The 25,962-nt window shown below is 38.1% G+C and overlaps 1 protein-coding gene across 1 annotated transcript in view; it reads left to right on the forward strand.

Annotated features, from left to right (window-relative positions):
• The window catches only part of U2SURP (U2 snRNP associated SURP domain containing), a 64,859-nt gene that overhangs the window by 35,943 nt on the left and 2,954 nt on the right, over positions 1-25,962 (forward strand). Inside the window, exons 12-25 of the mRNA XM_065410416.1 lie at positions 917-960; positions 4,594-4,698; positions 6,338-6,408; positions 6,491-6,650; positions 8,043-8,205; positions 8,788-8,867; positions 10,469-10,556; positions 11,302-11,424; positions 12,974-13,130; positions 13,620-13,715; positions 15,427-15,493; positions 18,817-18,979; positions 20,668-20,778; positions 25,481-25,599. Of these exons, the coding sequence (XP_065266488.1) occupies positions 917-960; positions 4,594-4,698; positions 6,338-6,408; positions 6,491-6,650; positions 8,043-8,205; positions 8,788-8,867; positions 10,469-10,556; positions 11,302-11,424; positions 12,974-13,130; positions 13,620-13,715; positions 15,427-15,493; positions 18,817-18,979; positions 20,668-20,778; positions 25,481-25,599 (1,547 nt within the window). The remainder of the gene's footprint in view (positions 1-916; positions 961-4,593; positions 4,699-6,337; positions 6,409-6,490; positions 6,651-8,042; positions 8,206-8,787; positions 8,868-10,468; positions 10,557-11,301; positions 11,425-12,973; positions 13,131-13,619; positions 13,716-15,426; positions 15,494-18,816; positions 18,980-20,667; positions 20,779-25,480; positions 25,600-25,962) is intronic.

Raw genomic sequence — 25,962 nt, forward strand, 5'->3', positions numbered from 1 at the left:
AAATCTATGGTAGTCTTTTTCAATGGCTTTATAGAATTGCATTGTTCAGTCTGTTTCTGGTGGCCCTTAGCTACACAAACTGAGCTGTTCCCTGCCTTAGCCCAAGGGACTTTTATCCCTGAGGCATTGTCTGAGTACATTAGGCCATGGTATTGGGCCTTGTCTTATTTTCATTACTCTCTTAAATCTGGCCATCATTTTCCCCCTCCAAGCTCCCTGGGTTTTTTTCCTCCTACGTCCCCCCTTTTGTAAGCTGCCAAATTTGCAGTATCTAAATTATTTCCTTTAAAGCAAATGCTACATTTGAATTCAGATAGCTTAATTTTTACACTAGAATGAGCTCATAAAATAGTTCTTCTGTCTAGATGGCTGCTAGTAAGTTAATAAATTGAGTCAGTATTTGAGGATAGTTCAGAATACTTTCAGAGGTTTTTAGAACATTAGCTATGACAGTAAAAATGAAGGGTAAGTATTTTTTTTAAACACAAACCAATTTGATTTACATTTGTAAGAATTTGTTGATTCTTTAATGAATGACACTTAAATGATAGGGTTATTTTTTTAAAAGGCTTGGGAACAGAGTAGCAAAAATCAGTATGAGCCAGGTCAAATAGTTGAGAATTGTTTCATAAATTAAAACTCCTTAATTATTTTCAGTGTAGTACTTATTCAGTGCATTGATGTGCATTCCGACAGGAATGTTCTAATACTTTGCAATTAGTGAACTTTTGTGATTCACTGAACACAACCATCTGCTTTTTATGTAATTGCTTAGTTATAACTTTCCAGCAGTGATTGCCTGCAAATCTTGTGATAGATGTGTAGTATTTTCAATGCATATGTATATTTTTGCTTGTTACTTGTTAACAATACTCACATATTCTATGTTTATTATCTGATGTGACTTCATATACAGACTCTGTCGCAAGCCATAGTCAAAGTGGTTATCCCAACAGAAAGGTACATGTTTTTCTTTATTATTACTGATCTAAATATAGAAAATATCCCCTTCGGAATTTTAAAGAAAAATTGTGATGTTGAGGAAAAGGTAATGGCTTGACTGAGCAATGGTTCTTTCATACTACTTATAATGGAAATTCATTTGTTTTACAGTCTATATTTCACATTTAATATTTACCTCAGCAGTTTTTGGTGGAGAAGAACAGAATTATGATTCTCAGCAGCCAGAGTTGAATACTAGGGTATAGTTTGTGTAATTTCATCAGAGAACATTTGTCTGAGAAGTATTTAAGATTAGTGATGATTTTGTAGGTCTTGCCATTAACACCTGGATACTTCAGGGCTATAACATTTCTGTATAATGCTTTCTTTTCTGAATTATGAACATATAACTCAGAACTCTGGTTCAGTTGACCCTATTAATTGAGCTTTAAGTTACCCTTTTTTTAAATTTTACACACAGCAGTCAACTAGATATGTAATCAGGTGGAAAAGGGTGTTCTGTAATGCAAGGAGTATGTATTTAATTTTGGCCTCACATTAGTGTAACGGTAGAAGCATTGATGTAGGTATACCCTTGCTCAGTTAAGCTAAAACCTTTTCCCAAACATAGGAACACAACACTGTTTTAAAAAGTAAATAACACAAAAGAATACCAAATTCTCTTTGACATTGGCCTTGGTGAGCAACACCAGCTGAACTGTCTGCGGCAGCGGGGGACCAGGAAAACATCATGGGATGGATTGGGAAAGTATACAGTTTTTGACCAGACATTGGTACGATCGGCTCCAATAAATGTGGTTTTATTGTAACTGAAAGACATTTTTTGTTGGCCAACTTAAGATAATTGACATTTTTAAATAATGCACTTTAAACTATCATCCTTTTGTACTACACTGTTTTTATTGTCATAAAATAGCCCTTATTTTTTTTTTATAAAGGCTTTTGTAAAAATATTTTAAGGCAGGAAGTATAAACATATTTTACAGTATACACAAATGCAGTGGTAATTTTGCTAAATTTCAGGGTGATGCAACTTTTGAATAGTGATGTGGGATAATTATAGTGGCCAGCAGGGATTTGCCTGTAAAATCAGATTTAGAAAGATTTATTGGATAGTAAAGCAAGTATTAAAATAGGAATGTGTGTGGTGCAACTAGCTTTCAGAGAAAGCTATGCTCCCATTTTATGTATTGCAGCATTTTGAAAGCTCATGTGGTGAGCAGTTAATATGTGATGAGTACTCAACTGTATTCGGAAATAACTTTAAAGTCAACGTTTTTTAGCTTCCTGTTGGTAAAACTTGATTGAAGTGACATTAGTGGTGCCAGTAGTGGGAAAATACTATACAATGTCCCTATTGTGCAAACATTTAATTTATGTGATTGACTTCAATGGGACTACTCACATGATTACAGATAACATGTAAATATCTGCAAGATCAGGGGCCTAAGATTGTAAAGCCAGTTTCCTTCCTGTTCATTTGAACAATATTTAATATTGCATATATTTTAGCTTAAACACTGAAGATTTTCTGTTTGCATTTTCATTGTTTTGCAAGAGAAACTGGTTTTAAAGTATTGGATTCTCACTGTAGGTATTAGAAGTGATATGACCTTTTCAGAAGTGTGATGTGCTAAATCTTTTATCATATTCAGTCTTGCAATTAGGACTGGATATATTTCTAAAAATATTCTCTTGTTCAATCACAAGTTAATGGACTTGATGATGGAGTTGCTAGGTAGACTTCCATGGCTGTGTTATGCAGGAAGTTGGTTTAGATGATCCCTTCTGGCCTTAAAAACTGATATTATCAGCATCAGGAGGCTTGAAAGTCTAATTGTAATTTTGCACTATTTTCAAATACAGTTAGTTTGCACATTGTGAAACATTCTTGCTACTTGGACTTTCAGAACACCGCACTGAATAAAATGGCTTGCAGAATTATTTTGAGTCTGTTCTCTGCAGAATGTTTCCAAGATTGTCAAATGTATTAGTATGCAAAACCCCCCTGAGGTCTAGGTAGGGCTTAATTGAAGTACTGCTTTTGGTCTTTTCTGTGATATATGAAGGAAATGTAGTCCTATTAATAATTAATACATAATTCAGACCATTTGCCAATTTCTAAAGCTATAGGGGCAGATTTTGTTTCTTTAGTCTTAAATATTTTTTCATTACATTCTTTAGTTTTGTGGAAAAAAAATTGTCCGCTTAAGAACTTTACATCTGTGAGAGCTTTGAACTATTAAGATGGTAAAAAATAAAATAGTCATTACCTAGTAATCATATTAAGCACTTTGGTACATGGAGACACAAATGAAGTAATTCTGTATCTTCTTTTATGAACAGTTACCAAATTTTAAACGTAACACTTTATGGGTTATAACCTATTTTGGGGTCACTGAAAGGGAAATGTGCGTACAATGTTCAAAGAGCCAATATCCTTTTGTTTTGCTTTAAATAACTAATATGGGGTAAAAACACAAACCAGCTAAAAGTAAAGCTGCATTTGTTTTGCTTGCACCATATCTGAAATACTTACATCATGAAGCTTTTCATGATATGTGTAGGCTGTGACCTATATTTGAAAACTTGGGGTCCTGTTTCAAAATGTAAACTAGTTTGCATCCTACTTTAATAGTAGTTTAGCCAACAGAAGGTCACTGTTAAATAGTAAATATTTTTTGATTGAAAATCAGTTTCTACCATATTGCAGGAGTTGTTTTACCAGTCTTTAAGTGGGCCTAAATTTTCAAATTAAAAAATACTTTCAGATTTTAATCTGACAGTTTCGTCTAACTGTGAATGTCTAAGGCTGTTGTGTGGAGCAACATGGGGTCTAGCTTTCTTTATAGATTTTGGAATTGTAATTCGGCTCATTGAGTTTGGGTTGCTACAAAATGGATGAAACATCAAATGGTATGTTTTGATAAACGATGTTACAGGGTTGTTTTAATGGCATACATCTTAAACGTTGACCAAAAGGATGTTGGCTCCTTAGTGGCCTAATTTTAATAAAATCTCCACCTGGTTTGTGTCAGGAAAGCTGATGCACAATTTTGCACGCTCAGATATTATTTTCTTTTGTATGTCTTTAGCTTGAAAGCTGGATGGAGTTTCTATTAAATAGGTTAAAATGATAACTTGTATTAATTTTGAGTGCAAGCAAACAGTAGACACAGTCTACAGAACACTGACTAACTTTTTAAATGTATCAGCACTAAATGATACATTTTAGATTTTAATGTATCAGCACTAGTTCAGGGATCACGATTTGTTGACTAACTTAGATCACTTTTTGGTGTTCAGTTGCCCTTTTTTATAGCTAAGATCATTAGGTTAGTTTTGACTAAGGCAGAAGATGACTGCAAGCTAAGTTGTTGACGTTTAGGAGTAAACGCTTCACTTAGAAAATGCACACTCCACCTTTTATCAGGCATCTTTTCATTGTAGTATGCCTGTGTTCTTGATGCACGGCTTTAACGTTGCTCCACGTTACCTTATTTTTATACTATTTTTTTAACAGTACAGCAAAGTAATCTCCTGCACACAGTTATAGTATCTTAGGTGGAGTGTAGTTTTGTATAGCGTTAGGTCTGAATCCATTTTTCTTTAACTGTGTTGTTGTTGTAGGAATTTGCTCGCATTGATACATCGAATGATAGAGTTTGTGGTACGTGAAGGGCCTATGTTTGAAGCCATGATCATGAACCGAGAAATCAACAATCCAATGTTCAGGTGCTTATTTTTGTTTAATATGCAGTAACATTGAATCTGTTTCAGTTATTGCTAGTAATTATCTTTTTTAAAATATTGTAGTGGGGATGCTTTCTGGGTGGATATCTTGAATGTAAATAAGTTAAATTTTGGAAATTAGTGAGTTTTACTAATTGTTCATGTATCCTGAATCAGGATGAAAAGCCAAAAATCAACATTTTTTGTGAAATGAAATCCCTCCCCGCAAATTTCTAAACAAAATAGTTTCAAAATGAAAAATTGAAGTTTTTTGTTAAATAACAAAATATTCAGTTTTGAGATTTTCAACATCATTTTTTCTAATTTAAAAAAAAAAATTTTTTGTCAGTGCTATTTAGTGAAATTCTGGTTTGTCAAAAGGGTGTTTTCCAATGGTAAACTGTTTTGGTGAGCTCTAAATACTCATGCCGTTAAAGCCATTGATGAAGTCAAAATCTTACTGATAATCTACAGTAAAATTATCTTTCAATGACATGTGACTCCTAGTAGTCGAAAGAGTTCAATGTCATTGATAATAGTAGAGTACAAAATGCATATTTTACACAACATGTTACATGAACGCCAGGCTTCAGTAAAAGTTAGGCGTCTTTCTGTTAACTTTGAGCAGGAATTGGATAAGATCTGTGGTTGAAATTCAGAATTTCTGTCTCACAAGAAACTCTGACCTTTTGAAATTTCCCTTTGTCCTGAATCTGAATGAAACTTCAAACTTTCCTTCAAAACAAAATTTATTAAAAACTTCAATTCAGAAAAATCAAAACAACCTTACCTTAATTTCATTGGGGAGGGATAGCTCAGTGGTTTGAGCATTGGCCTACTAAACCCAGGGTTGTGAGTTCAGTCCTTGAGGGGGCCATTTAGGGATCTGGGGCAAAAATCTGTTAGGGACAGTACTTGGTCCTGCTAGTGAAGGCAGGGGACTGGACTCAATGACCTTTCAAGGTCCCTTCCAGTTCTATGAGATAGGTATGTCTCCATATATATTTAATAAGTTTGAAGTGCTTCATTTCAACTTTGTTTTGACTGTCATATTAATTTATACTATTATATTATAAAATTCTAAACAAAGCACTTTGGCCTGTCACAATGTTCCCACAAAATGTTTAGATTTTGTCGAATCAGCATTTTCAAGTGGAAAACTGTTCAGTTGGAAAACTTTTGGCCAGTTCTGGTCCCTCATGTACAACTTGAGTAACTGAACTATGTTCTAGAGAGTACCTCTACAGCTTCTAATGCAGTCTTAGGGGCTATAGTAGCCCTTCAAGCTGATGCCTCCCCCTTGCAGTGGGACAAGCCACTTAATTTGTGTAGGTCCAGTAGCTGTGCTACCAAAATCCTACTCAGTCCTGGGACACAGGGAACTCTAATGGAGTTTTGCTTTTCATCATGCCGCTTGTGTATATCTCCATGTGTTGGTTCCCCAAAGCTGCTCTCACTGTGCAGGGGCAGCACTCTACTTCTGATGCTCTTGGGTCGCTCTGTGGCCAGAGTGGGATGAGGGGAAGGAGTTGCATATTGATGCCTTGCATTTCTTTAAATAGTATTTCCTTTTAATTGTGTTTCAAATGTATACTTGCAATAATAACATGCTTTACTTTTTATTTTCCCCGCCCTGGCTTAGGTTTTTGTTTGAAAACCAGACTCCAGCCCATGTATATTACAGATGGAAGCTTTATTCAATTTTACAGGCAAGTAAAATGTTAGTGATAATTCACAATGTTGCACATGATAAAATACAGGAACATAGTGAAATATTATCCCTCTTTTTAGGGAGACGCTCCAACCAAGTGGAGGACAGAAGATTTTCGTATGTTCAAAAATGGATCATTTTGGAGGCCACCACCATTAAATCCATACCTGCATGGGATGTCAGAAGAGCAAGAAACTGAAGCATTTGTAGAGGAAACTAACAAGAAGGGGGCACTTAAGGAGGAGTAAGAACTTAAGATCTAGTATTTTCAATTATGTCATCGTAATGTCTTACCTGCAAATTTTTTTTTTTAAAGTAATATGATATGCCATCCCAGATGCCCGACTGTGTTTTACTGTAATGTTAGGCGTTTGGAACTCTTAGAACTATTGTTATGTTTTTAGTTCAGTTCATGGATTTTTAGTGTGATTAATTTCTAGTCACCTTTCGCTTTTGACTTAGATTGTGTTGAGTTGGCTCGCCCTGGCTTGTTTAACTGCTTGAGAAGGGCTCAGACTGTTTAAGTCAGTGTAGCCCCCTATTTATGGGGTTGGGAGGATGATGTCAAAGTATTTGTTGGTTTCCTATCTCCATCTGTTGGTGGGTGAATATAATTCCAGAGGCTGGGCTGGAGAAAATAAATGAGCAGGTAAAACATTACCTGCTTTGGATGTCTGAAAAGAGTTAAATGTAAATGTTGTCCCTGTTTGCTCATCTTATCACCAGAATTTGATCTATCTTGACCTTTTATTCTACTGATTTCATTGACTGGAAATTAAAATATGAAATAGCTACTAATTGGCAGAGGGAAACTTAGTTCACAGGGCAATATAGAGTTCTGTTCTTCCATTTGCTGTAACTGCGATGACTGTTGTTAACAACAGTAGTGCACAAAGTGTTATGTTACAAAAGAAACTTTGTGGCTAAACTTATTGAAAACAGCCATGTTAACTTCAACTCAATTCAAAACAGAAGCTGGAAAATTAAATTATTCTCCCTACAGTCTTGTGTTCCATTTGACAAACAAATTCTAAGACTATTGTATACCAAAGAGAGTTCACAATAAGTATTCCTGTATATACCTTTTTGTATCCAAAACCCTCATAAAAGATTGAAAATCACAGGCCTGATACTCCTCTCAAATAGACATAAATTAGGAATAACTTTATTGAAGTCAATGTAATTAAATCACTTGTTATGCTATTATGAGAGAAAAATAGAGTCTAACATTTCTTTCCTTATAAACATCTTCCATTTTGCCAACCTTTTTTCCCCATGTGTTGCTAAAAGCCAGTGTGTGGACTTCTGTTTCATTATTTGTTCTTTCTTTTCACCAACATAATTATTGTAATATGTGTAGCTTTTTAAAATAGGGTATAACTTGGCGTAGACTAGAGGAGAGTTTTCAGTAGCCTTTGGTCTGTTTTAGTGGCTAGTTTGTCTTTACATTTTGTGTTTAGGAGGTTTTCATCTTAATGAATACGTATACCTTAATCACTGAAAACATACAACAGATTATAATATTAAGGTTACTTTGGCCCTAAACAAGTTGATCTCACTACAAGCTTAATTAGAAATTTATAGGCAAAGTGCTGTTAATTTATATGAAAATGTGAAAAACACTGTGAAATTTTAGGCAGAGAGACAAATTAGAGGAAATCCTGCGTGGATTAACGCCTCGTAAGAACGATATTGGCGATGCAATGGTTTTCTGTCTTAATAATGCTGAAGCTGCTGAAGAAATTGTAGACTGCATTACGGAGTCATTGTCCATTCTGAAGACTCCTCTTCCTAAAAAGGTATGAAGAATTTCTTTAATCCTACTATGTATAATTTGGGGACCTTTCTCTATAATGGGTGCATGCAGTTAAAAGTATTGTTCCCCATGTGTAAGATGATACTGAGTTTCTGTATATAACCAGAGTTTGAAGTTGGTTTTCCATTCTTCTGAGAAGTGCCATTTTGTTCAAGCAAATTCTTATTCTCTCTTTGCCTAGTATTTTTCCATTCAAAACTTTTCCCATTTTCCATTCCTTCCAAATTAGCCTTGTAGGTAGTGGGGACACGGGAGGTTGCCTTTTCACTGTCTGAATAGAATATTGTGAGTTTTCATACATATAGAAACAAATCAGAATTCTAATCTTTACCTGATATGATTATACAGCATATGTATGTACTGAAGTTCTGATGACTGTTCTTGCTGGAAATGGATATAAGCATAGGAAAGGAAAGCTGGCTTCAGGCTAGTTTAATTTAATTTAAAATAGACCAAAGTCTCTTGAATTTGCATGTCTTGTATTTATCCCAAGATATCACAATATTATCACAGCATAATTTAAATTTTAAAAAGTTGGTCATAATTTGGATCCTCTTTATTGTAGATTGCAAGATTATATTTGGTGTCGGATGTGTTATACAACTCTTCAGCTAAAGTTGCCAATGCTTCATATTATAGAAAATTGTAAGTATCAAATTTTTTAAATTCTTTATAGAAATAAAGGAATGTAATTATAGCTTTAAAAGTACATTCATCTAGTTTTTCCCTCTGGATAAAAGGGGCAGTGCAATATTGTATTGTAAATAGGAAAGGATAAACCTTCCTCACTTTACTGGTGTGGGTATCATTATCGTGCTCTCTCATAGTATATAGCATGCTTTTAAAATATGTGGTAGGTGTGCCCTTTTTGCTTGGTTTTTTTTTTTTCCCTCTCATGACCATCTTTTCATCTATGCACATGGTTTTCATTGGCTTGAATTTTAGAAGTGATCTTAAGATCCCAGTACCCATTTGCAACAGTCAGGCCGCTGCCTTGAACAATTTTCTGTTGTTTTTTCCTTCCATTCCCTGCACAGTTTCCCTCACCTAGCTTCTTTAGTTTTCATCTTACTCTTGTCACCCTTTTGTAGCCTAATTCATATCAGTGGATCAAATAGCAGCAGGGATTAGAATGATAGGAACAGCTGCTCCTTTGTGACATAGTTTATCACCCCAGTTTCTTATTTTGTGGTCAGTTGTACTGAATTTAATTCCAAACGTGCTGAACTTTTGGAGTGAAAGAGACAATGGCAACTTGAAATCAAATTCATTTTAAAAATACGAGTTGTTAGGTGTTTCAGATATATCTGTCCCTAAGTTTCCTTGCTGAATTTTACTGTTTTACAATCACGTTTCTTCTCTCCCATGTTGCTGTGTAAAAGGCCCACATAAACAGGAGAAGCATATGGTACAAGGAAATCAAGAAACTGACCTATATATGAAATCCTGTCAAATGCACAAAGAATACAACTGAAAGAATATCAAAATATTTTTTCCTCCAGACTGTGTTGTTCCGTGTTAGCTCCCTCCCTCTCCCTCTCTCCCCAGTTTCTGCAATTAGAGTCATGCAGGTGGCCCCTCACACCAGCATGGAGCCCCATTATAGAATTGGGGCTGTTGCTACTTGTATAGCAAGTAAATCTAGCAGACAGAAGTCTCTTTTAAACGTTGACTTTGTCCTTTGAAAATCTGGAAGATAGCTATAGCACAGAATCTAACTCAAAATTTCCCAAGCACTATAAGAGGCACAGTATAGAACTTGCGACCAGAGAGAGGGAGCAAGCCTTTGCTCCTTGGTTTCTTTGGAGCCTTGTTAAAGTTATGGTAGCCTCCCAAGGCTGCCTTGTGGGCTGCAGCACTCTTTGGACTCTCCAAAACATTGCAGCCCTCCACTCAGCATGCCCCCATGTCAGGCCTTGTAAGAGAGGCTTATGGCTGCCTTCCATGGTGTCTTCAAAGAGGGACTGTTTCCTGCCTGGATACAGTGCTTTTATGCCACTTCATCCCTACTACATAGTCTAAAGGGTTTGAAGCACTGATGGGTATCTCCCCATGTAATTCCACCATTCACTGAAGCAAATTTCACATATGGTAACTGTATTTGTTTTATAGTTCAGTTCATGGCTGTGAATCCTCATGATGAAACCACAGTATTTAAAAGGAATAGGTTCCAGGTGCACGCAGTATGAACTAGATTACAATCCTCATGTTACACTGTTTAACTTAATAAATGTGTTTAATTCCAGTTTTGAAACAAAATTATGTCAGATATTTTCTGATCTCAATGCTACCTACCGTACAATACAAGGCCATTTACAGTCGGAAAATTTCAAGGTATGTGCATTATTGTTAATATGACATTGAGAACGTGAATTAGTAATATACTTCTGCACAAGAGAATGTGTTCATAACAAAAGTTGATTAAACCCCCAAACTTCCAAATTAAGGATAGTACCATTTTGAACTTTGAGTTCCATTTCTGTCTCTTCTATCATAGAGATAATAGCTTTGAATTTGTGTTCAAACTGTGTCCTTATACAAATGTTACTTTTAAAATGCTTAAAAGAAGAAAAACAGCTTTTCTATTAGAAGGTTTTTGCCCGATGGGTAGAGATCAATGTAAATGAAGAAAATACAACAACTAATAGATTAAATATGTAATTAAGTATATACTCATGGAATTGGGAAAGAAATGTAGCATTTGAGAATGGATTTGTTCTGGTAGGGTCACTTTTTAGTTTTGTATTAGACAATGTACGTTTCAGTGTAAGAAAACTTAATGTGAGAAGAAATTGCCGGACACAGAATACACAATCTTATTTTCACCCTTTTTGTTTGTTAATGGTTGATAATTAGACTTTATAAAACCTTAACAGAGAATGGCCATTTGCTACTTTTAAACTAAATTTATTTCTAATTTCTATGTACAGAAAACATACAGTATTGTTTTTCTCTTGAAAATTGATTATATGCCAAATGCATGTTTTAAAACTTTATAGTTTTATAGTGCTGTGCTATAAACATCTGATAATTTTAAAATACCTCTTATTACAAAGTGCTAGCATTTTTCTATTTTTAGCAACGGGTAATGACATGCTTCAGAGCATGGGAAGACTGGGCAATTTATCCAGAACCCTTTTTGATCAAACTGCAGAATATTTTCTTGGGGCTTGTAAATATTATAGAAGAAAAAGAAATAGAGGTAAGTGCTTGGCTTAACTAAAACTAAACCTTGATAATGATGCAAATAGGGTGAAGCAACCAGAAAAACTGGCAAGGATTATTTTGGCACCCCCGATTGAGTGTCACTGCTGTTTATGACAGGTTTGAAATTTATGAAATTTATGAATTTTGATAAACTTGAGGTGGCTGTTAGATGTCACCTGAGCATCCAAGAGAACTTCTTTCCATCTATGCCCTGGAAGATAAATGTGACAGTTTCTTTCAGATATGGATGTTGCTACCATAATTCATGCCTTTGTCACTTTCAGACTAGATTACTGTAATGCAATCAGTAATAATCAGGTTACATCCTGAGATTATTTGGAAACTGAAGCTAGTGCAGAATGTGACAGGCCATTTACTTTGTATTCTAAGTACCTGGTAGAGCTGACTTGTGAATTTCTAGGTAGAATTTAAGGTGTTGGTGTTGACCTTTTAAAGTCTTTCTTCCTCTGCCATAGTATCACAGTTGGAATTAGTGGAGCTACTTGAGCTGGAAGTATCCCAGTTTAAATGAAAGAACTAGTGTTGGTATGTCATTATGCAGGACGGCCTCTGCAGTTTGCTTACCCCTACCTTGGTCTATCAGAGCCAGGAATTGCTTTTGTTTTTTTCCAGGAGAGGCAGTCTGAAGGATGTTTGTGTGAGGTGCCTGGATATATAATTACAGTGGGATGCACTGTACACTCCTAGTTGTTAAACACCCAGAGCATAGGATGGATGCTTACTGATGTTTTTATAACTAAATATATATATCCTAAATGAGGAAGATCAAGTCACTGGAGGCTAGTAAACAAATACAGGGTTAGAACAAGTCTTTGCATTGCAGCACTGCCAAAATATAGTATACAAGAGATGGTAACTGAAATACAATTGGAAAGTGGGATTGTTCTTATTGTATTGTGAATGCTAACAATAGAGTCAAGAAAGCATACAAGCCTGAAGGAAAGTGCTTGTGCCTAATGTATTAGAAAGATTCTTTAGGAATGGTTAATTATGTGAATATTGCTTTGTATTACTACCAAGGAGGGAGACTGTTTGCCTCAGTTTGCTCAGTTTAAAGTCTTTCAGGGAATCTTTCACATATCTGAAGTCAGGTGCACAGCTGTGTGTGTCCTTCAGTGAATTAATGCATTTGCCTCATGAGCCAAACCTGTACTTTATGTATGTGTTTCATCCTCCTTTCCTTTGGATATGGATATTGCAGAACTCTTAAGTAATGTGTGGAAAACTTTCATCTTCCTAGTTTTGTATGAGATAATTTAGTCACTTCTATTGAAATTACACAGCAGTGTAGGGAGCAAATATCAGTTTAGAGTAATGCACTAATATATGTGCTACCGGGAACACTTTGTTATTTTCTATTTAAGATGTGTTTGAAGCTATAACTAAAAAAAAAAAAATCCAGCAAGTAAGTAAATGTTACCTGAAATGAATTAGAGAAATTAAAGTAAACAATTTAGATCACTCATTGGGCAGCCCCTAGCTGAAGGAATTTAAGTATTTACCATAAATGTATTTGCCTACAGGAAGTACCAGATGATCTTGATGGAGCTCCCATTGAGGAAGAACTTGATGGTGCACCACTGGAAGATGTTGATGGAATTCCTATTGATGCTGCTCCGATAGATGATCTTGATGGAATCCCTATTAAATCGCTTGATGATGATCTTGACGGTGTACCTTGTAAGTTCAACTTCTAATTTTGGAATTCTAGGTTTCCTGATATAATGTACTTAATGCTGATATAGGAGCTTGACTTGAAAAGGTTAATAGCCTGGTGCCTCATTGTAAACTTGAATTTCAAAATGAAGTACATGTCAAAATTGAGCAGCAACAAGGAATAAGACAGAGTATTTAACAAGTAGAATGTTGAGTTCATGATTGACTCTATTTTTAATCTTATGATGTCAACAAAATTAATTTATAATTTGTTTTTAGATTGTAATCTCTTGGGGCAGGGACCATGACTCCCTAAATGTTTGTGCAATGCCTACCATGTTCAGGCCCCAATCCTGATCCTTTTGGGTGTTAATAGTGATACAAATAATAAATAAGATGGCACAAGTTACTTAAATATTTTATTACACTGCAAATGCCCTAATAAAATTCAGCGTTTAAATCTACTGAGAGAACTTTGGACAACGATTTTCTTAATAATTTTTTCCTCAACAGTGGATACTTCTGAAGAGTCTAAAAAGAATGAGCCCATATTCAAAGTTGCTCCTTCAAAATGGGAAGCAGTGGATGAAGCAGAATTGGAAGCTCAGGGTTAGTTTAAAAAAACGTTTAAAATTGAGGCACTTTTGTAAGTAAATTGGAAGTTTAATGTTTTACTTCATTGTTACTTGGCCACTTTTCATGGACACTTGTAAGTAAGCTATCTAAAACTATTCATGCAGTTTAAATACTTTCAATAATAACCGCTTCCTTCACAGAAAATTATAACTGAAATAAATTGAGCTTTGTTCTGCATCTGTTTTTCATACTTTAGTTGAAATTTAAAAGTCAATTTTAGTTGAATTTTAAAAATCTTCCCTGCATAACAAATAAATATTGGAAAACATTTAGTGATATCTACAGATTACCCATTCCCAAATCTTTATTCTAAGGATAAAATGTTTAAAGAGCACTCAGAGTTCCAGTTTCAAAAGTTATGCAAGTACTTTGGCTCCGAAGTCCCATTGATTGCTATTGAGACTTAGACTTATAAGTGCCTATATCACTTTTGTAAATGGGACTTAGGCTTCTGAAAGTTACTCAGGTGCTTTTGAAAATTTTACCCTAAGTGTGCTGTGTTGTCATTAAATAATAAATCAGAAATACATTTAACTATTCTGATGAAGTGCAGATTTGAGTAAAGATGTACCGTACATACTCGATCATAAGCCGGTTCGTTTATAAACTGACCCCCGCAAGATGGATAAGTAAAAATGGCAAATTTTTATGACCCATTCATAAGCTGACCCTATAATTCAGGGGTCAGCAAACTTTGGCTCCCGGCCCATCAGGATAAGCCGTTGGCGGGCCAAGACGGTTTGTTTACCTTGAGTGTCCACAGGCACGGAGGTAAACCTAAGTAAACTGTCCCAGCCCACCAATGGCTTACCCTGATGAGCCAGGAAAGCAACTGGCGGGGAAATTTTGGGGGGTGGGGAGGGGAGAAGCTGGGGGTCAGGGGAGTAATCCCTGTGACCACCCCCCACATGACCCCACCCCTAACCCAGGACCTCCCCACATAACCCCTCCCCGTGTAACCCCTCCCCCAGCCCAGGACCCCCACACTCTCCCCATTCCATCCCTTCCCACCTTACCTGGGGCGGGCCAAGGGAGGATGTCTCTGACCCAGGCGGAGCCGCTCCGGCAGGCTGGGCGGTGCAGCTGCAGCCTGCCAGTCCCGGAGCTGCAGCTGCTTTGGAGGCTGGGGGGAGAGCAGCATGGCCAGAAGAGGAGAGACTCTGGCCCCCCCTCTTCTCTTCTGACTCTGTTGGCTGTGCTGCCTCTCCTTGCCCCCTCTGTTTTTTTTTTTGGGGTGGGGAAGGCTTTGTCCCACCTCTCCCCCTCTCTATACACCTCTATCCTGATATAACGCTGTCCTCGGGAGCCAAAAAATCTTACCGCATTATAGGTGAAACCGCGATATATCGAATTTGCTTTGATCCGCCGGAGTGCACAGCCCCGCCACCCCGGAGCACTGCTTTACCGCGTTATATCCAAATTCGTGTTAGATCAGGTCGCGTTATATCGGGGTAGAGGTGTACCCGTTCATAAGCCGACACCCTTCTCCGATGCTTCCCTTTTTTACTAGAAAAATTTGGCTTATGAACGAGTGTATACGGTAATTCATTTCCATTAAGAGGGGATATTTGTAGTAAACACTGGATGCTACAGTGTTTTGCATTTTATAATATTTACATATGACTGTCAAATTTCAGATGAAGTAATTTTTGTTTGTTTTTAGAACTTTTATTTTTTCTTCCAGCTGTTACAACTTCTAAATGGGAGTTGTTTGACCAGCATGAAGAATCAGAAGAGGAAGAAAATCAAAAGTAAGGCTCTAAATGTTTCTAGTTTACCCATGTAGGCTTCTTTCTGAAAGTTAGGGGCTGCCTTATTGAAGTCTATGGCAAAACTCCCATTGACTTCAGTTGGGCCAGGATTTTCATCCAAGCTGATGTAATAACTGCCTTGGTGTAAGATTACAAATTCTAAACCCTATTCGGGAATTTTTTTGAAATTCAGATTATATTCAGATAATTTTGATAAATTATTATACTTCTGATTTAAGATTTCCCCAGTGCATTTACATATACAGTAGTTCATTAGGTTACAACATTCCATATAACAGTTACATGTGACTGGCAAACTAACAGCGTACTGATTTTAGTGTAAAGGTCCTTTCTGAGCCTGGATTTTGGTAGCAAGTAAATGTTATCTTTATTGAAGAAAGGCTATATTTAAAATTTTTGTTTATGTAAACAGTACAGTTTTATTTCTAGATTGTATTGAAAGCAATATTTAACATCGTATAACTTAATAAAAATGCATATGTACACTATAATTGTAACTGTGATAGACCCCGGAACACAGTCTAAGATTACATCATTTTAACTATTCTGTTTACCTTATGTTAGAGTTCCCCAAACTGTGGGGCATACCGCCCTGGGGGTGTACAGAAGAACGTTAAGGGGGACGTGGCTGGGGCCCAGGTCAGCCTCTATTGGGGTGGGGGGGAGGGAGGAGGGGAGAGCGCCACCCAGCTCTGCTCCTGGCCCTGTGCCCGGGGTCCTGGCTGCCAGCCCCTGCCCCCTTACCCATGTCTGCATCTCTCCCCCCCGGAGTCGTGGCCCTGCTCCCAGCCCCGGTTTTGGGGGAGGGGAGTTCGGGCAGGGGTAAGCGGCGGGCGCGAGGTAAAAAATTTGAGGACCACTGCCTTATGCCATGTCTCCTTTAGACCCTTCTTGTTTACAGTGTCACCTGAAAGTGAGAACAGGCGTTCTCATTGCACAGTTGTAGCCAGCATCGCAAGATATTTACGTGCCAGATGCGCTAAAGATTCATATGTCCCTTCACGCTTCAACCACCATTCCAAGGGACATGCGTCCATGCTGATGATGGGTTCTGCTCAATAACAGTCCGAAGCAGTGCAGACTGACGCATGTTCATTTTCATCATCTGAGTCAGATGCCACCAGCAGAAGGTTGATTTTCTTTTTTGGTGGTTCAGGTTCTGTAGTTTCCGCATTGGAGTGTTGCTCTTTTAAGACTTCTGAAAGCATGCTCCACACCTCGTCCCTCTCAGATTTTTGAAGGCACTTCAGATTCTTAAACCTGTAGCTATCTTTAGAAATCTCACATTGGTACCTTCTTTGCGTTTTGTGAACTCTGCATGAAAGTGTTCTTAAAATGAACAACATGTGCTGGGTCATCATCCGAGACTGCTATAATAGGAAATATATGGCAGAATGCGGGTAAAACAGAGCAGGGGACATACAATTCTCTCCCAAGGAGTTCAGTCACAAATTTAATTAACGCATTATTTTTTTAACGAATGTCATCAGCATGGAAGCATGTCCTCTGGAATGATGGTCGAAGCATGAAGGGGCATACGAATATTTAGCTTATCTGGCACGTAAATACCTTGCAGTGCTGGCTACAAAAGTGCCATGCAAATGCCTGTTCTCACTTTCTGGTGACATTGTAAATAAGAAGCGGGCAGCAGTATCTCCTGTAAATGTAAACAAACTTGTTTGTCTTAGCGATTTGGCTGAACAAGAAGTAGGACTGAGTAGACTTGTAGGCTGTGAAGTTTTACACAGTTTTGTTTTTGAGTGCAGTTATGTAACAAAACAAAAAAAACCTACATTTGTATGTTGCACTTTCATGACTAGAGATTGCACTACAGTACTTGCATGAGGTGAATTGAAAAATACTACACCTCTACCTCGATATAACGCTGTCCTCGGGAGCCAAAAAATCTTACTACGTTATAGGTGAAACCGCGTTATATTGAACTTGCTTTGATCCACCGGAGTGCGCAGCCCTGCCCCCCCCCGAGAACTGCTTTACCGCGTTATATCCGAATTCGTGTTATATCGGGTAGCGTTTTATCGAGGTAGAGGTGTATTTCTTTTGTTTATCATTTTTACAGTGCAAATATTTGTAATAAAAAATAACTTGCACTTTGATTTCAATTAAACACATTTATTCAATTAAAAATATATATGAAAATGTAGAAGAACATCCAAAATATTTAATACATTTCAATTGGTATTCTATTGCTTAACGCTGCAATTAATTGCGATTAATTTTTTTTAGTTAATCGCGTGAGTTAACTGCAATTAATCGACAGCCCTAGTTAAAATCCAAATTAAATTTGAAAAGAGGGAGAATATGAAAATGTAGATATGAAGCAAGGTTTTTAGCACTGCATACCTTTGTCAATTATTTCTGCATTCCAATTTCATCAGTTATTCTGCATAGTAATATTGTCAGTGGAACTCTTTCAAAAGAAGCTGTATTCAGTAACCCATTAATGTCAAATAATATGTGTCCAATACTACCTGAGGTTTGACATGTGAGACTTGCATAGAGTTATGTGAACCCATCTAAAGGTTCACTTTCTACTTTGAATCAGAAGAGCAGGTAGTAGTTTTCTCATATTTATGATTTTCTGGATACTACTAGACCTCATGCAGTGTTATAGTTCTTGAGCAGTCTCTGGTCTTTTGTTCTTTAAGTAGTTTGAGAGCATCAATAATAATGATTACAGCATCTTAGACTGGATTATGTGTTGAGCTGCAGCACTCTAGTGGCGAGTTTGGGAATACCATTATAGAGTCTGATACTTCTGATGTCTGTTCCCAGGACTGTGTGAAGAAATGTAAAAACAGAATACTTTTATTTTGTTTTGGAACTAACTACGTTTGAAGAAGCAAAAATTGCATCACTAGCCTGATCCTGTAAATAGTGTTGGGTCACCATTTTTAGCTTCATAATGATCAGAATAATTATGGACTAAGTGACTGAGTTCGTATAGTTTTTGAAGTGCTTTGTTGGGATGCATTTAGTGTACAGTGTAAAATAACTGAAGCCTAAATGTACGTTTTATAAAAAAAAAAAAAAAAAAAAAAAGACAGTATTAGGGTAGCTACCTCATGCACCTGGTCAGTCTCTGACACAGTACACCATTAAATTGCAAGTTTAGGTGTATCAGTTATAAGATTAACTTATCTAGAAATCTGCAGAAATACAGACCTAAGACTGTAAGAAATACAGACATTTCAAAAAGTAAGATTTGTAATGTTCAAGCAAATTATTGCATCAAGTAGATATCTGTATACTAATTGATTTTGTTCTCTTGCCCTTTAAAGTCAGGAAGAAGAAAGCGAAGATGAGGAGGATACTCAGAGTTCTAAATCAGAAGAGCAGCATATGTACTCCAATCCCATCAAAGAAGAAATGCCTGAATCCAAGTCATCAATCAAGTACTCTGAAATGAGTGAAGAAAAGCGCGCCAAACTCAGAGAAATTGAGGTCAGTGTTAAAAAATAAATAATAAAAAAAAATGGATTTATACCAAAAATATAGTTGTTTTATATTTTGAATTAAATAATTCTAATCCTGCAGTATGGATTCTCCTAAATTCATTCTATTTTATAGAAGAGTTATATGTACTTAGGAATATCCACCCACAAAAATGCATTAAAGAATGAAAAATGGGGGCATGAAGGGTCACATGAAGTACAGCCCTATTCTTCAGTTCTGTTGTTTTGTTTTCCTTCCATGCCACCATCCGCCTCAGCTTGCTCCTTGATCCTCCTTTCACCTCTTCTGGCAGGTGGGGAATTTAACTGACCGTCTTAGTTCAGCATGTAGTACTTGCTCCTTCTCCCTTCCTCCTCCAAGCAGAGTTGCAAGAATATCTGCTGAGCTTGGGGAGCACAGATTGTCTCTAGCCCCTCTTCTCTCACACACCTGTAAGTGGCTGATCGGCTGAAGAGCTAAGTGGGAGTGGAACTAAAGGCCCTTACTCAGCATGGGCTCAATCAGCAATGGGGGGCTTTTCGTTGCAGGTTCAATACAAAAATGCATGGGCAGGCTTAAAACTGCACCATTTTCTCCAACTTTTATTCAGTTTAAAGCCCTGTGAATCGGGCTGTGATACTTGAAAAGCTGAGATCTCTAGTGCACTCTGACAAGAAATAAAAAAGACATTACAAGGGGTGGGAAGAGATGGAGTGGGGGCAGGGCCAGGGGTTGAGCAATGAGCACCCCCTGGCACATTGGAAAGTTGGCACCTGTAGCTCTAGCCCCGGAGTCGGTGCCTATACAAGGAGCCGCATATTAACTTCTGAAGAGCCGCATGTGGCTCCGGAGCCACAGGTTGGCCACCCCTGGCTTAATGATTCAGTGCTTCTTATATGCAGAAACTGAATAGTGTTAAATTAAGGCTTTAGAAAAAGGTGAGAAGTTGGAGTAAAGTTTTATGGTCTGAACCAGTTTGATGGAAAGTTTAACGTGCAGAGAAAAAAATGAAGTTCCTCACAGGAAAAATCCCAAAGACTCCCTGGCTACTACTGTGACTCGTGGTGGAGGTACCATCACAGTAAGGATGACATTACTTATAGCAGTGCTAATGAGCTGAATGTCACTACTGTAATGGACAGTGTATGAAAAAATATTTACATCATTAAAATAATCCGTCTTGAAAGTGAATGTTTACCAAAACATCCCAAAAGAAAAGGATAATTTTGGCTTGTGTATCACAAACACTTCATTTCAGTCAGATAGAATTTGGGGTTAAATGGAAAAAAGACAATTTCTAAGAAAACCTGCAAATGAGAGGTTGAAACAGGGTATGGTAACAGTAAACTTTCATTTGCAGTGTTCCAATAGAGATTTTAGGGTGTAGCAAAATCAAATGATGGACACTAATTGAGTAGAGGTTTCAGTGGTAGCCATGAATAACTGTAAACAAATGTGTCTTTATTTAGTTCTTGTTAAGTGTGTAAACAGTTGCATGAGACTAAGGTCAAATACACAATTTCACCACTTTGATGTTGATGTCCTTTCATATGTGACACTTGTACATTTAATATTGAGAGAACAAAATACACAAATAATTCATTTCAACCAAGTTTCATTTTCAGCCAGTTGTCTAAAACCTGTGAATACTAAATCCAATAAAAATGTATTTTAAATGGTGGTTATTAATTTTGCAGCTTAAGGTCATGAAATTTCAAGATGAGTTGGAGTCTGGAAAAAGACCCAAGAAACCAGGCCAGAGTTTTCAGGAACAGGTTGAACACTATAGAGACAAACTTCTTCAGAGGGTAAGAAATGTTCTTTATATATTCAATATTGATTCTAGATTTCAGATTTAGTGTTGAACTAAGGTAATGTATTAACAAGTGCATTTAGTTGACATTCCACTGTATTGTTAAATTAAGTGTTTCAATCCAAGTGCAGTTCATTGTGATTTGGCTTCTTGCCATCAGAATGTGTTGAGAAGAAAACACTCAACAGTTAAAGCTCTAACAGTACATTTATTTTGGGGAAAAAACAATGCATAGAAAAATAGTGCTGCCAAAAATAGCTTGTAGCGCAGGGGTAGGCAAACTTTTTGGCCTGAGGGCCACATCAGGGTTCCAAAACTGTATGGAGGGCTGGGTAGGGAAGGCTGTGCCTCCCCAAACAGCCTGCCCCCTCTTACTTCCTCCCCCCTGACTGCCCCCCTCAGAACCCGCGACCCATCCAATCCCCCCTGCTCCTTGTCCCCTGACCACCCCCTCCTGGGACCCGTCCCCTGACCGCTTCTCCCTCCCCCCCCCCCCCCCGGAACCCGTCCCCCATCCAACCCCCCCGTCCCCTGACTGCTCCAACCCCTATCCACATCCCCGCCCCCTGACAGGGCCCCCGGGACTCCGACGCCTATCCAACCCCTCCGCCCCATCCAACCGTCCCCTGACTGCCCCTGCCCCTTATCTAACCCCGCCTGCTCCCCGCCCTGTTACCATGCTGCTCAGAGCACAAGGACTGGCAGCCGCGCCGCCCGGCTGGAGCCAGCCACACTGCCACACAGTGTAGAGCACCGGGGCAGGCCGGCGGCTCTCACAGCTGTGCTGCCCAGCAGGAGCTCGCAGCACTGCCGCCCAGGGCGCTGGTGGTACAGCGAGCTGAGGCTGCAGGGGAGGGGCCGGGGGCTAGCATCCCCAGCTGGGAGCTCAAGGGCCGGGCAGGAGGGTCCTGCCGGCCGGATGTGGCCTGCGGGCTGCGGTTTGCCCACCTCTGTTGTAGCGAATCAGTAAAGAAGTTTGAGAGGGTCAGACCTTATTGAGTATATAAAACAAGGTAGACTGGCTTGAGTGGGAAAACATCTTCAGTTTACACTTAAAGGTGTTTTCCAGATTTTTGACTATTCTGTTGGTAAATTGATAAAAACTTCATTTTGTCAAATGCTTCCAAATAGCGAGAGAGAGAATGGCATTCAGGACACACATTACTCGAAACTCCTCTAGTTTCCCTACACCTCAGTTTGTTCTAGCTAACTCCAGCTTTGTGTTTGCACCCCAGAATGAATCATTCTGCAACATTACCACTACCGTTAGTCCTCTGTGGCCTCCAGAGCCGGGTCAGAGGAGCTCTGAAAGTGCTACGTTACAGAATTTTTAAAATATATCCAAAACAATATAAAAATTGAACTTCTCAAAACCTTGGCATGTAAATGGAAAAACACTTTTAACCTGAGCTTCTCTGGTCTGACTCCACAGTCTGAGTTCTAGTAATGATGGTTGTCAGGCTGTCTGGAGTGGCTCACGAGTGTAAGTACCAATTTCAGGGCAGACTGTGAGGAAGCAGCGCACAGACCCCAAACAGATTGTGAGTTCTATACTTGGAGTTCATCAGGAGTTCATACTTGATACTTGATTGAAGCGCTATAACAGCCTTAACATGGAGTCGCAGACGGTCCCCTTGGGTACTCGGTCTATCTTGCCACTCAGGCAAGCTTGCCTTTGTGATAGATGGTCCCTTACACCCAAAATCACAATAATATTCAGTTTACTCCCAGTTCCAAAGGACCAGTCACTTACCCCAGGTCAGCCTCACCCTAGATCTCTCATCAAAGACAACACTTGTAGCCAATCCTGTTATAAACTGACTAAAGATTTATGAACTAAGAAAAGTAATGAGAGTTATTTACAAAGTTAATGCAGGTAAACGCACACAAACAAGTTAGTCTTAGGTTCCAAAAAGTAATAGAAGCTGTTGTAGTGTGCAAGCTCTGGCATGTCTACGCAGCAAGTAGACACCTGCGGCTGGCCTGTGCCAGCAGGCTCAGGCTGCAGGGCTGTTTGATTGCATACTTCTGGGCTCAAAGGGTCCCAGAGCTTGGGCTTTAGCCCTAGCCTAGAAATCTGCACAGCAATGAAACAGCCCTGCAGCCCAAGCCCTGCGAGCCACAGTCAGCTGGCATGGGCTAGCTTGGGTATCTAGTTGCTGTGTAGATGTACTCTGTATGTTCTTTAGGGCTGACCCAGGCCAAGCCCTGGGGCCCTCTTGCTTATGCTTGCAAATCTTCTCACCTCCGATTTCAAGCAGCACAGAGTTACTGTTCCTTTTTCCAGGGGTTTTTATTCCCTTCCCCCAGAGTTCAAGCTGATGGGATGAGTCCACCTGCATGCCTCCTCTTCTTTGGTGTGTTGGGGGAAGCAATCAACAAAGTCCTTGTTCTTTGATGTTTCACAATGGCTCATTTGGTTTCAGTGGGCCTTCTTGGTGGGCAGGACCTAACACCTTCTGTAAGAAACTAGCATTTCTACATTAATTAATACTCCTTTCCTGTTTGAAGACTTACACAATTACAGAGGTTTACAATGCATAAAACATAGGATACAGATATTATAAGTAAGATTAATACATGCAGCATCCTGCAAGCATTCCATAAAGACTAAACACATTTATAATAAATCTAATACCTATTTTAAAAGTACTAACAGGTGAACCAGACTGGTTTTCAGCTATGCATTTGTCAGTGTTCAGTGGGGCCTAGGAGCCTTGGTGTGAGCTGGCACTTGGTCTGCCAGCATCACCCATGGTATTACAGAATTATTGCTTCTGGCATGTCACAGCAAAGCTTGGAACTACCCATACAATTTATTGGAAGCTAAACATAAATGTAGTAATTTGTGTTGAGTGCTTCTCTGACTCTCTTCCTTTGGGGCATTCAGCACACAAATGTAAGGGTAACTCACTTAAAAATAGATTTGTAGGTCACCTTTAGGAAAGAGACCTGTTAAAGTCCAGAATGGTGATCTATGGAGGAAATATACACATCTGGAGAATGACGGTAGCTGTTGGTGCTTTGTGTTTGAAACCAGTAACTTCTGTTTTAAATGTAGTTGACATTTAAAGAGTCTTTCTTACTCTGTCTTAGCTATAATTGGAGAGAGAAGTGGTGTTTATCTTGTGTGGCAAGAGTGATGTATGTAGTAAAATGGAGTTATTTAAAAAAATAAAATCACAGCCCAGATAACCTTGTCAGATGGTGTGTGTGTTCTGCAATGGCTTGATCTTGATTGGCGTTCATTCTAGCAGTTTGTAAGCATAGATTTCTGTCATTAGCTGGCTTTGTTCTTTTTTTAATTTTCATTAAATTATATTTTTTTTACATTTTATTTACATATTTATAAATTATAAATATTAAATATGGCAATTATAACTGATGTTCTTTACAACACTGGCATTCAGAGAGTGCAGTTTTTCTCTATTTGGTGAATAATTCTTTTCTTTGGGTTTGCTGCTAAATAAACCGAGCAGTTCTGCAAAAGAGTGGTGCATAAATGGCTGATTTGCAGTTAGTGCATTAAGCTTTGAGATGGTTGCCCTCTTCTGCCTATTTAATTTACAATAAATGAGCATTTCTAAGGTAAAGTTACCTCAGAGTATGTCAATCAGTTTGAGAAAATAGAAGTGTTTAGCTGTTTAACAGCTTCATTGTTGCTAAATGCTCCAGGTCTGTCCAGCTGAAACTAGTCTGCTATACTACCAAATGTGCCAGGTAGCCCATTAACAATCCATTGACTTCAGTGGAATGATAGTGTGTAATTGTACTACAGCAGGTGTAGTGGACTAGCAATGCAAGGTTAATGCTTTAACTGTAACTATTTCATATTTAAAAGATGCGACATTAGAAATAATATAGTTGTCCTGGGATTTACAGTAATGTAGAACATTATCTTTCTGAGATATCTAAGCATTTGTATTATAATGCTTTCTCAAAAGTCAGTCCATTTGAGTTCCTGGGCTGCTTTATTAGCATCTATAATTATGGTGCTGCCATGCAGCACTTAGTGTTATCTCAGCATCTGGAGTGCTTCATCCTCCTTTCATGATATAGAGTATAGTAGAATTTTCCTAACTACAGAGGGAATTTTGAAATAACAAAAATGTAGACATGGTGTTGAAGCCCACATTTTATCTTGTTTCAGTACCTATGCTCAAACTCACTAATTGTATAGTCCTGTCTCCTGTAATCCGGGGGAGAGAGACGAGATCCAGCTGGCAAAATTAAACTACACATGTTCAGCCATCAACCTGTATTGTTTTCTTTTTAATTTTATTGTTGGTGCATGTGACAACATACACTGTTACAGGGAGGAGTGGGGACTGGTACAGTACTTTGATTTCATTTTTCTATAACATTGGATAAATAGTCATAAGGTAGTCTATAGTTTCATTTTCAAGACAGGGGCCAGAATGTGTATATTTAAGTAGGTAGAGGTACCCTCTTACTCCTGAAAATGGAAATTTAGAAAATTTTGGTGTTAAGATGTTGTTTAAATTTTCTGAAACCTATCGGTAAAAGTAAATGTAAGATTTGTGGGTTGGTGTAACCATTATTTTCTCCTGTTCCCCAGATTCAAATGTTGATCCTGTCCCTCCAAACTTGTAACCCAATAGCGGATACACTGGATACCTTTTCTCTGTATCATAGAACAAATCTTACCTAAATCTCAGTTGTTTTTAATAACTCAGGAAAAAGAAAAGGAGCTGGAAAGAGAACGAGAGAGAGACAAGAAAGACAAGGAAAAATCTGAATCCAGATCCAAAGACAAGAAGGAAAAAGAAGAATGTACACCAACAAGAAAAGAAAGGTGCAGTTTTTATTCTGTCCCAGAGCACATGGAAGCCACTTGTGTAATAGCTTTGTAGACAATATTAGACTTTAGATTAAATTGTATTTGTAGTTTTTGCTGTAATAAAGGAATTCAGCTATTTAAAATTTAATCTGATTGTAGGACAGTAAAAGACAGGATTCTGAGTTTAACAGATCTTGTATTCTAATCTGCCCAAACCACTCCTCAAGTAACTTTCTGAACCTTTTGTTTCAGTCAATGCATCTGGAAAAATGGGTACAAATAGGACCTCTATAAAAACAATGCACTGTGTTTAGCTGTGATTTTAGGAATAAATTAACTGTGAAATAACTTTTTGGTCTGAAAACTGGACCTAAAACT

The sequence above is a fragment of the Emys orbicularis genome, chromosome 9 (genome assembly GCF_028017835.1).
Source record: "Emys orbicularis isolate rEmyOrb1 chromosome 9, rEmyOrb1.hap1, whole genome shotgun sequence".
NCBI classification, from domain to species: Eukaryota; Metazoa; Chordata; order Testudines; family Emydidae; genus Emys; species Emys orbicularis.